The 12,255-nt window shown below is 32.1% G+C and overlaps 2 protein-coding genes across 7 annotated transcripts in view; one reads left to right on the top strand and one right to left on the bottom strand.

The window, feature by feature from the left end:
* Nucleotides 1-244: 244 nt before the first annotated feature.
* On the bottom strand, nt 245-2,006 carry LOC120091377. The gene is made up of 2 exons (XM_039049379.1): nt 948-2,006; nt 245-533 (listed from the first exon to the last, which is right to left on the bottom strand). The coding sequence occupies exons 1-2, from the start codon at nt 1,810-1,812 to the stop codon at nt 310-312; spliced, it is 1,089 nt and encodes a 362-aa protein (XP_038905307.1). The 5' UTR covers nt 1,813-2,006; the 3' UTR covers nt 245-309.
* A 2,879-nt stretch (nt 2,007-4,885) lies between these two features.
* LOC120090333 (selT-like protein) overlaps nt 4,886-12,255 on the top strand; it is a 34,339-nt gene continuing 26,969 nt past the window's right edge. For all 6 annotated transcript variants that reach the window (XR_005485518.1, XR_005485519.1, XR_005485517.1 and 3 more), the window contains exons 1-4: nt 4,886-5,203; nt 5,301-5,374; nt 6,822-7,137; nt 7,223-7,339. Coding sequence is in view for 3 of the 6 variants with exons in the window: in XM_039047918.1 (XP_038903846.1) it covers nt 5,027-5,203; nt 5,301-5,374; nt 6,822-7,137; nt 7,223-7,339 (684 nt within the window). In the remaining 3 variants the exon portion in view is untranslated. The remainder of the gene's footprint in view (nt 5,204-5,300; nt 5,375-6,821; nt 7,138-7,222; nt 7,340-12,255) is intronic.

Below are 12,255 nucleotides of genomic sequence, written 5' to 3'. Positions count from 1 at the left end.
CTTGAACCATTAGGTGGTCCAAAATTTTCTTTAACTCAATAAATTAACATAAAATTCATACTCTCTATGAATCCTTGACTTAAGTCAACTATACACCTGTTGGAAATACTTTTTCTACATTTTTTTTTTTCTAATTTAGATATATTACCCAAAGTTGAAAAAAAAAAAAAAAAAAAAGAAATAAAACAAAAAACAAACAAACCTGACTTTCAACCCTAAGAAGGAGGCCTCTACTGAGCTAATGTACAGATTGAGATGTTTTTGTCTTTATTAAGGAATTTGCAGTGCAATTTGAAACTTAAGAACAGCCTACAACAAGTACACTAACTCATCTAGAGTATGAACCAACAATACATCGACAACATGTCGTTCAATCTCCATGCATAATTCTTCCAACGCTTCAGATTCATCCACATTCTTAATCTTAGCCGTCCATTTTGCATCTCTTATATCTTTCTCTGCCAATCTGCATATCCTTTCCACCAATTCACCATAATCGTAATCTCTGTTATTCACACCAATTTGCATCTCATCTGTAGAAATTCATAATTAAAACCCAAAAAAAAAACCCACATTTTGAAATCAAGATTTAATGAATGATTTTAAAATGGTTAAATTTATTTCATCATTTTTAAATTTAGAATTTTTAATTATTCAAAACTAAAATTACATTTAAATGTGTAAGATTAAATATTAAATTAATTTAAACGATTAATAACATGTTTTGAAAATGTTAAAATCACTTTAGGTTGAGAATTACTTCAAAACATGGTTTTAATAATTTAAATTAAATTGAATTATATGAAAATTATATTTAAAGATATAAAATCAAAATACTAAAACAACTCTGAGTGAATAAAAATATGTTTTTAGAGTGATTTTAAATAGGTTTTTAAAATCAATTCCGCAAATGGAACTTAAATAATTTTGGGATTTTAAAGTTTAACCTGAGAAATCGATTCTGCCGACATCAAGAACCGAAACTGGACTGGAATTTTCCGGGTCGGGTTCGATGTCGGGTTTCTGCCCGACATGACGAACGTTATTCTTCTTCTTCTTGTCGAGCTCCGTTCCAATGGCGGCTTTCTTTGGCTTTGTGGGCTTCTTCCGAGTCACAACACCGTCATTTTTGGGGATACTCTGTTTGTATTTGTATTTACACGAAGGTAAAACAGAGACCGAATCTTTACCCATGCTGCATTTTTTACTCTCGGTGAATTTCTTTCTATTTACCCTTCTTGGCTCGTCTTTAAGCTTCGAAATCTTGATATCATTCCTCGCATTTTCCTTCTTCTTCTTCTTCGTCTTCTTCAAATCATTACTACTCTGTTCATTACTCTGTTTCCCTTCCTCAAGACGCTGCGTTTCGGGTTTCTTCAAATTGGAATCAATTCCGTAGCTGTCGAAATAATCCTTAGCGTAAAGAACAAAGAAATGGTTGTGTGGGTTCAATGGTGGGACCTCACGAAACGAAGCGGAGGTTCGGATTCGGCGGTGGTGGGCTTGGTTCGAGTCGAAATCGAGCAAATAATCAGCGAAATTCACGGACTTACTCCGCGAGACCGCACCTGGTCTGGCTCGATGGTTCGGGACCCAATTGGCGTCTGGAAGCGAACTCAAGCCCATCAGCCGAGCCACCACGCCCGGCCCGGACTCGGCCGCTCGAGCCACAAGTTTAGCCTCTGCTTTTGGTATGTCAAACTGTGATTCGTTTAGAGCTTCAGATGGGTGAGTGGGAAGGTTGCCAGTGCAAAGAAGCCGCCGCAACATGCCGGAAAAGCAGCCGGGATTGGGGTCGCCGGAGTTCGGCATTGTTAAAAATGCAAGGAGAAATTCGAAGGAAAAAGGGAGAATATGATTATGAATGAGAAGAGAGAAGAATAGGGAATAGAGGATTATAATAGGTGGTTTTTTAGGTGGTTGAATTCACACCAGAAAAATAAAAGGGTAAAAGGGAATGGTAAAGGTAGTGCCAATGACTGACAAACCCTATCGGCTAATGCATACACTATTGCAATAAAGTTAATTAAGAGCTTAAGACAAACTTACCTTTCATGGCTTTTGTCTCGATCTCTCATAGCCTCTTTTTACAGTAAAAATCCAAAAGTTCGGAAAAAGAATGATAAAATACACTTTAAAATTCGAGGGAGGTATCTATTTGCTCTTTAGGTTTGAAAAATATCTACTTTTGATGGTAATATTGGGTTTTTCATCCTCGAATGAGAAGGAAAGAGAAACTAGGAATGACAATGGAGTCGGATGAGATAGGATTATTCCCTATCTCCGTCCCCGTGAGAATTTTTAATACCTGTTCTCACCACATTCCCGTTTTCGGAGTCGTTGTCAGGATTGGGAATCTCCATGCAGGGATTCTCCATTTTTTAAATTTTTTATTATTTAAAATTAACTAAATTTAGTATTTATGTTGAGATTGTAAATTTTAGGTAGGAAGTTAATAATATTATTACATATATTTGTTTAAATTAATAATTAAAAAATATTTTTGTGCTTTTTATTATAATTTCAATAGAAATTAAATTATTATATTATAAAATCAAAATTAGATCTCCTCTTCATCCCGGACCAGGAACCTAATTTAAATCCTCAATTTGATTTTCGTACTCGGTCAAATTAGGATTCTTCGCCTCGATCAGGTCGAGAATCTATAGAAACTTGATCCAAGAGAATTTTATCATCCCTAAAAGTAAGATGAAAAAGGAAACGAAAAAATGACAAATAAAACAAATTTAATATTAAAATAATAAAAAATTTACATCATTAAAAATAGTGTCACTTCTTTCATATCATATCATCGACTAAATAGATATTTACCTCAAATTTCAAAGACAAAAACCGTATTTTAACCAAAAAAAAAAAAGTTTACCATGCCAATATGTTAAAATACTGTGCTAATCGAACCTCATACTACAAAGTTGATAATATGAATATTATGTCAATCGAGCTACGCTGTTGTTGGCTATTTGTATTGTTATTTCGTCTTATATATACTAAATATATGAGGTAGTTTCCAATTTAGTACAACTCCTATTAATTTTAAGTGGTCAATTTGTATTACTTTCGTGTCCAACTATATGGAAATTTTAAAAAATTAAAGACTAAATTGTGAGTTGAAGTATTATAAATCACTTGGTACATTTTAACCAATCTTATAGCAACAAGGGGTTTTAGAACTTTCGTAGAGTATGCTTGGAGAGTGAAACTCACTTGGTTAACGAACTAGTTTTAAAAGCTAAATGTTTAAACTTCTTTCCTTTTTAGTAATATTTTATTTTTTATTTGAGAAAAAAAGCTCAAAAATATTACTTATAAGCCTATTGATTCCTATGTTTTATTATTAACTTTTTAATAGTGTTTTCAAAATTTAAACTAATTTTTTTGGGAAAAGAAGTGTTTGTTTAAAAATATGATCTTGTTCATAAAATTTGGGTAAGGATGATCAAAACTACAATAGAGAAGTTGTGATGACGAATGCAAGTTTCAAATACTAAAAAGTAATAATCAATGATTATAAAACAAAACCTAAATTTCCAATTGACAATCATTTGATTTATGATATTTAATTTATGAAAATTAAATTTGTAAACATTATTTTCATATGTTGATTTCTATATTTTATTGGCTGTATTTTAAAAGTGTTTTCATAACTCAGCCATTTTTTTTTTTAAAAAAAATAGTTTTTATTTTTCAGATTGGCTAATAATTAAGACCCAATTTTGTAACTATTTGATTTTTTATTTTTGTTTTCGAAAATTTAACATATAGACAATATTTCCACCAAATTTCTTCATTTGTTATCTATTTTTTTACTAATAATTTAAAGAATCAAGCCAACTTATGAAAACCACAAAATGAGTTTTTAAAAACTTGTTTTTGTTCTTTGAGTTTGACTAAGGATTCAACCATTTTACTTAAGATGCAATGCAAATAGTTGTAAAAAAAAAAAAGAAAAAGAAAAAGGAGAAATATGCTTATTTTTCAAAAATAAAAAATAAAAAATAAAATGGTTATTAAATGAGGTATAAAATATTTATATTAGAATTATGAATATAATTTATGAAAATACAAGTAAATTTTTCAAAAAAAAAAAAAAAAAAACAAAAGCTCAAATAGTCATTAATGCCCCATTAATTAACTAGATGGTTTTTTGCTTTTGGTTTTTGAAAATTAAACCTATTTTCTATCAATTTCTTACATTGATTTGCATATTTCTTAAATATCATGGTTAATTTAGTCATATTCCAAAAATAAAAACTACATTTTTAAAAACTACATTTTTTTTTTAATTTTTAAAATTTAGCTTGAGTTTGATGATAAAAATGGTGTCTATGAATTTAATTTTGAAAAATAAAAACAAAAAACCAAATGTTACACGAGGGGTCTAAATAATTCAGCTTACCATAGAAGATCTAAATTTACCGACAAATAATTTATTATAAATATTATTAATATTATAACATGGATCGGAAATCTGTCTAGAACAATGGGAATTGAGCACGAGTCGTTGCTTTCACACGGTTTGGTTTATTCCATTGGGTTGCATCTTTTTCAGTTTTTCTCAAATTAAATAATATTTAGTCCTATTTTGATTTACTTTTCGTACCACATGCCGTTGTTGTTGACTTCATTGCATTCCTGTCTGAAGACTCATGCAGAATTTTGTTTGACCTGCCGACTTTGTTGACTCCCCGCGTTCCTTGATTGGGCCTTTTCTCATTTACGTTTTTGGGCCTTCCGGAAATTGGGCCTTCTGTTTCCTTCAAGCCCAAACACTATTAGGCCTAGGCCCATCCAGCCCCAGCATGACTCGTGCACGTGCAGTTGGACTGGGTATATATACCGTAGAGGTTGGGACAAAGCCCGGCTGAGTTTTTTTAGGACAATCTTACCCTTCAATTGGCGTCATATTTTCCTTTGAAAGTTTTCCCCTTTCTCCCAAAATATTTCACCTTCTTCTCTCTCGGACTTTGAATCGCTGATTCTCGATAGCGTTGCGTCGTTGATTCCGATGGATCGAACTCAGATAGTTCTGTTAGGGCTGCCGATCTTCTTGCTTTTTACTGATATTGTGAATCTTTTCACTCCTCCGCCTCCGAAGCCTGCTGTCAATCATCCTCCACCTCGAGTTCACTACCAGCCTAAATCTCAATCAGTCATCCAGGAACCGCTTGAATTTCCTACGGAGGTGAATGATTTCGTGTTTAATTGGATTTCTCTTTAATTGTTTATATTGTTTTTGTGATATTCAGAAACTTAATTTGTCGTCTCGTTTTGGAATGCAGAAACGGAGCGTAATTGGAGGAATTGGCCAGGGTAGCGTTATTAATATCAATTTCTGTGTTTCTTGTTCTTACAGGTAGTTCGTCGGTTTGATTCTTAATTTTTGTTGTTTATCTGTCTCATTTTAGGCGGGAAGTGAGTCAATCGAACGTTTATGTGATTTTCCTTTCCTGGGTATTTTTTCCCCTTCCATTTTTCATCGACTCCGATCATGCATGCAATTACGGTAAACTTATAGTGAAGGAAAACTTGACTTCTTTGTTTTTTTTTCATTAGCACAAGTTTCTTTGATTGACTTTAACTTCCTTGATTGAATGAACATTTCAATTTCTCTCTCTCTAATGATTGTTGAGAGTCAGTATGATGAAAATTTGGTTGTAGTCGGAATCTTTGCTGCTGTTCTCCCTTCGATTTCATTTCTTGTTCTTGTTTTCCCCACAGGACTCTTTCGTTATTTTGAACTACTTTTGGCGATTGAACAAACGTTTCGATTTCTCTGCTCTCTTGTGATTGTTTTTTTAAAGAACATTACTCTCCAATCTCCAGTCTTCGAGAGTCATTATGATGAACAACCGGTTGTACTTTGGAATTTTGCTTCTTGTTGTTCCTTTTAACTTATGATTCAACGAACTTTTCGATTTCTCTGCTATCTTCTGGTTGCAGAGAGTCATTATGATGAAAAATTAGCTGTACTTTGGAATCTTGACTGTTGGCTTTTTATTTTTTATTTTTTAAAACTTTGATTAGCATAGATTTCTTTATTATCGTAACATCTTGGATTGAATTAATATTTCATTTCTCTACTCTTTCATGGTTGTTGAGAGTCATTACAATAAAAAATGGTTTGCAGACCTCAATTCAGAAACGTTCAGTAATAATTCCATATGGAGCCAACTTTTCTATGTTAGATTATCTGATTTGGGGCAAGATATAGAAATGGAAGTTTCATTTGACGTCCGCTGTTGGAACATAACAAAATGAACTTATTTATAACATGGATTAGTATTGCCATTGATAAGGAGAACTTCAGTAGATTATGTTTTGTACGCTTAATTTCATTAAGGTTTAGAAACAGGTTTGATGTTGCAAACTCCCCATTGTTTAGCTTTGGGATAAAGAATGATCTGGATACTGGATGATAAAATGTTGTTGCCACTCATAAAGTATAAGAATTGTGCACAAGTCTAATTAGAATAGAATTTACCTCATATTCTTTTTTGTTGTTACGCTCGATAGTATCAAAAAAGATTTCACTTGTGAATCCAAGTGGACCAGTAGATTAAGCCAATGTTCTTCATGGAGCATATATGATATCTTCCCTTAATTGTATCATATAAACATCTGACTGCCACTAAGTATAGTTGTTGGTTATTATGTAAAGTCTAGTATAATGTTCAGAAGCTGTAGCATGCATTTTATCCATACATTTTTGGGGTTTGCTCTTTAAAATGTAGTTGTACCATCATGTTATCTCTATCTGTGGAAATGCTTGATGTGAAATGATTTTACACTTCTTGTGGCAGAGGCACTGCAATTGCCATGAAAAATATGCTGGAGTCGTCATTTCCTGGAGTTGAAGTTATTTTGGCAAATTACCCTCCACCATTCCCAAAGCGCCTTCTTAGTAAAGTAGTACCCGTAGTTCAATTTGGAATTATTGGAACAATAATGGCGGGGGAGCATATTTTTCCTAGGTTGGGGATGGCACCACCACCTTGGTACTATTCTTTGCGTGCTAATAGGTTTGGAAGCATTGCAAGCACTTGGCTATTCGGAAATTTTATTCAATCATTCTTACAAAGTTCCGGAGCTTTCGAAGTATATTGCAACGGTGAAATGGTAAAATTCTTTTGTAAGCTCATTCTGTTTCTTTTTTTTTTTTTCCTGGTGAACTTACTGTTTACTGACTATCCATTTTCTGAAGGTCTTTTCTAAGTTGAAGGAGCAGAGATTTCCGGGCGAGATTGAGTTGAGAGATCTTATTGGAAGGAAAGTTTCTGGGTCGAGATTTGTTGACAACTCTGGAGGAGTTTGGTCATAGGTATGTGACTTCTTGTGATCATTGCCATCAAATTAGCAACTGGGAGTCTAGTATGATAATCTAATCCAAGTTCATAATAGCCATGGGAGGAGCTTGTCTGTGAGAGATTTTCAATTTTAATATACCTAGTTATATACTAAACATTACTCCCTACTACCTACTACCTTTTTTCTTACGAAATCATAACTTTTAAATTTTCAAATTCATCCCACTAAAAGAAAGAAATTTCTAATTCTTCTGTTGATATCACACCCCAGTAAATCTTTGATATCATTTTGCATTCATTTATAATATATATATATATATATATAAAGAAACTGTCTGTACCATGGTAGTCTAGGCCTATGTTTTAACTTGTAAGAAGTAAATATAGGGTTTAAATTCTATTTTGGTGAATCTTGTTCTATTTTGATCCCTAAACTTTAAAACACGATCGTTTGGCTCTGAACTTTTTAAAAGTGTTTATTTTGGTCCTTATTATTAAAATTCTGTTAACTCTTTAATGAAATTGTATATGATATGTGTTGAGCAAAATGAAGGTGAAGTAAAATACCAATAACCAACATGACAAAATACTAAATGATCAAAATCTTGAACACAAAATGACTATAGAGTATCTTTTGAGTTATATAGAATATCGCTTTACCACCTACTTCAAAATTGAACCCTACATTTTTTAGCTTCATTAACTTATTTGGCAGTTTAGTCATTTAAATATACAAATCACCTCATTATTTTGTTTAAGAGTTAACAAAATCTTAATAATAGGAGTCAAAATAAGCATTTTGTAAAAGTTTAGGGATTGAAATAGACATTTTTAAAAGTTGAGGGATCAAAATAAAACATATTTCAAAGTTTTGGGACTAAAATAAGATTTAAACATAAGTACAGTAAATGATCCAAATTGCTACTTTTAAATACAGTAGACGATCAAAATTGTTGCTAAAACTGTACATTTATAATAAGTTTGAAAAATTCTTTGGGTAGATATTTTTATCCAAAACATTTTCCCATTAAAGTATATGTAGGGTTTTCCTTTAGGATTCGTTTGGTTGATGAGACTTGGTATAGATATCCAAATCCTATATTTGTTTAAGAGTTTTCAACTCTCTGTCTAGGAATAAGCTATTCATTTTTCATCGACAAGGGTTTTCTATTTCTTTCGAAAACTATGAGTTTTTTCTTTTCCACTCTCCTTGTGTTGTTTTTTTATTTTGTATATAGCTTCATTTTGAATATGGTTAATTATTTAATTAATTTATATTAATTTAACAAAAATAATATAAATATTTGCTTTAATAAAACAATAATAATCTATTAAAATTTATTAACTTATTTTCATAATAAGAAACTTATTAAATGAATGGAATTATTTTTTTACATACATTATTAATTTATTAGTCAACAATATCTTAAATATATTTAATTAGTAAACTATGATGAATTAAATTTAGTCTGAATAAGACTTCATTTTCTTCAATAATAAGAATTTGTTATTTTATTATTTTTTAATAAACAAGTAATTATTTATTGAGAATAATTTTAATTTAATCGTTCATTATGAGCCTATAATCATGATTAATTATTTATTGTGATTAACTTTTATTACTCCATTCATGGTTAGCATATCATATTTACAAAACACTTTTTAGTATTCTTTATTAATATATTATGTTTTTCTCTATTTTTTTTTTCATTTTTTATATAATATATAGTTTATTAAAATATCTTTTCTTATATTATTTAATTAAAATTAAAATTACTTATTTTGAACTTAATTAATTATAAAAATGGTTAAGTATTAGATTATAATTAGTATGACGTTCATTAAATGTATTATTCGATTAGTTTTAATCCTAAATTATTCAATCTTCAAATATTTATAATTAAAAGTATTACTGATTCATAATTAATTAATTTTTTGTCAATATATTAAATGTTGTTTATTCTTTAATTTATTAACCTATTACAATTATAATAAGATTTTCATGCTTAATTTAATAAATTAAATACAAAAATAATTTTTGTTCATAAAATTCTGATAATATTTCCATACATAATCAAACATAATCATTTTTTATCTCTATACATTCTATTATTGGGTATTCTATTTCCAGACATCCTTTATTCTTAGGTATCTATAAAACTTTAAACTAAACAACCTCTTAATGTGTGGTTATACATTTGAGCCGAATATAACTAATTCTACGTTTTATTTCGAATGGCTTGTTTCACAATGACATATATTTATGGAGGTTTAATTACAAATTTGGTCTTTATGTTTGAAAAAAAGTAAAATTTAGTCTCTATAGTTTGATAGGACCTACTATATATAGTCCCTATGGTTTGACTAGTTTGTTGGGCCTTTTTCAGAAATTTTAAATTTTTTACAACACCATCCATCCGAGTTTGTAATGCATAATCTAAACTCCGGGAAATAAGAACTCCTTTCCTTTTGTGTTACCATCTTAATCTACATTTGTTTTTAACTTTGTTATAGGAACGTAACCTTCTTAATCAGAAAGGGAAGTTTTGATTAGATGGTCTCATTCACATTCCAGTCAATACTTAATCCCCCCTTCCCCCACCTTCCAACTTGTCACATAATTTATCTTATTACAAATCAATATAATGTTTGTACAACTTAAGATCTAACTTAGATAACTCTAATTCCTAGACTATAGAACTTAAAATGGCAAACTTAAGTCCGGAAGTGTGGTTGTAGTGTGGTAGACCTTGATCTTAGTAGCACTCTAGAACTCCATTCTTTCACTATCTGGGAAGAAAAACATAAACAAACTATAGGGTCTCTTTCAACCCTTAAGAGCAAACCACTCAATAATAGCATATCAACACAATGAGGTTACTATTCCAAACTTCGGGCTTGAATGTATCTGTTTCCTGCTATCCTTTTCCGTACGTGCACATATTTCTATCTTATGTAGGCTCAGAAACTAAACTCGTCGATCCTCTAACCATCCCACGTGAGGTTCTTTCCATAGACTTCGGAGCTAGGCCTTACGATCCCCTGACCATCCTGTAAGATTCCCCCATAGACTCAGGAACTAGGTCGTAAGACCCTTTGACCATTTCGTGCGGTATATGCTTTATCACTGTACAAATTCACATATAAATGTATGAAAATTCACAATAACATCTAAAGAAACACCACTCATAGTTTACTAGCAGAGATTCTCCTTTTTCCAAACCTTCTGGTTTCCTTGTTCCTTCTTGAATCTTGAGCTTTGCATTAGCCCAATTCTAGCTTAGAAGCTCATGTTTAGGGCAAGAATAACCTTAAAATACCTTATTGGCCCTAAACATAGCTTACTAACTCCAACAGATGTGAAACTAGGCCTTGGAACAACCTAGGACAACAATGGACCCAAGGTAGTTTTCCTTAGTACTAGTTGGATGCATGGTTGCCTTCCTAAGTCAGTTGGGCTAGGGGTGATCATTGAAACTGTTAAAATTGAACCTAATGCTGCCGAACCGAAATCAAACCCAAAATCAAATTATTGTGATTCGGTTCTGTTTCAAATTTGAAAATCGATTTGAAACTGAATCAAACCGCTTTTTTAATAAATATATTTAAAAATAATATATATAAATTAGAAAATAAAAAGCATAAAAAAACAAAAAAAAAACAAAAAAACTGTGAAAATTGAATCGAATTGAACTGCTTATAATTTAAAAAATATGAAAAATCATAAAAAATTAAAAAAAAAAGGTGAAATCGAACCAAACCGAACATGCGATTCAGTTCGGTTTCAAAAAATATACTTTTTAAAATCTGCGGTTCAATTTGGTTTGAGCCTCAAACCAAACTAAATCGTAAACACACATAAGTTGAATGCATGGTCCACCCTCTTGGATGCATGAGCTACCTTCTCAACTCATCTCAGACTCAATTAGACGCTTGGACCTTTTCCCCAACGTCTGGATTGCTTCATGGATGCATGGTTCGTCCACTCCAACGCATGCCTACCCTCATAACCCTAATTCTCTCTAACACTCCCCCTTTTTAGTCTTATTTTGAGAGAACTTTGAGTTGTGAGGTGAAATGAGGCTCTTTAGGGTTATTTATAGGCATTCTCAAGCCATCATTGTCATCCTAACTCTTCCTCCAAGTGTGACACCTTGACACCAAGTGGCCTCATCATGCATGAGCCATCATTCTTCTTCATCCATGCTGCCAACTCTACCTTCAAATGTCTAAGTGAACTTCACCTCAGGATTCGCCACCTCAAGCTTGCACACTTAGTCAAATTCATGCTATGCTGGCACTTAACTTCCTAAGGTGTTCACCTCTAGTTTTGACACTTAGTCAAATTCATGTTATGCTGACATTTATCTTTCTAAGGTGTCTACCTCCGAATTAAAAATTTGGTCTAACTAATGCATGCATAACCTAATTCTTCATCCATCATGCGTCCAATTGTGCCCATTCCTTAAGGCATGCATCGAACTTCTCCATTTTCTACCCTCTATGCGTCCAACATGCCCTTACTAGGGCGTGTGTCCTACGAGTTGTCCAATACGTAGTCAAATTCTCACCCCTGAACATACCATGCGTCCAACCCAACCCTAATTATCTAGGTTGGCTCATTGCATGCGCCTAAGTTAGTTCTTTCTTGCCCTAGCATGCATTCAATATGGTGCTTTTAGGGTTTTACTCAACTATGCTACGAGTTGTACTTCTTATTTTCAATACTTAGTCAAAATTCATACTTCTTAATATACCATACGTTCAACTTTTCCTCCCCAACTCTTGCTTGCCTAATTTAGTCTTCCAACTCCTTCAAAGCATAGTCTAAACACTTAGGGGGCGTTTGGCCCCCCAAGTTGGGTTGGGTTGGGTGGGTAAAAAAAACCCACCCACCGTTTGGTTCACCAATTATTAAAGAGATTTATTA

The sequence above is a fragment of the Benincasa hispida genome, chromosome 11 (assembly GCF_009727055.1).
Source record: "Benincasa hispida cultivar B227 chromosome 11, ASM972705v1, whole genome shotgun sequence".
Classification (NCBI taxonomy): domain Eukaryota; kingdom Viridiplantae; phylum Streptophyta; class Magnoliopsida; order Cucurbitales; family Cucurbitaceae; genus Benincasa; species Benincasa hispida.
This window is presented reverse-complemented; position numbering and strand designations above follow the sequence as displayed.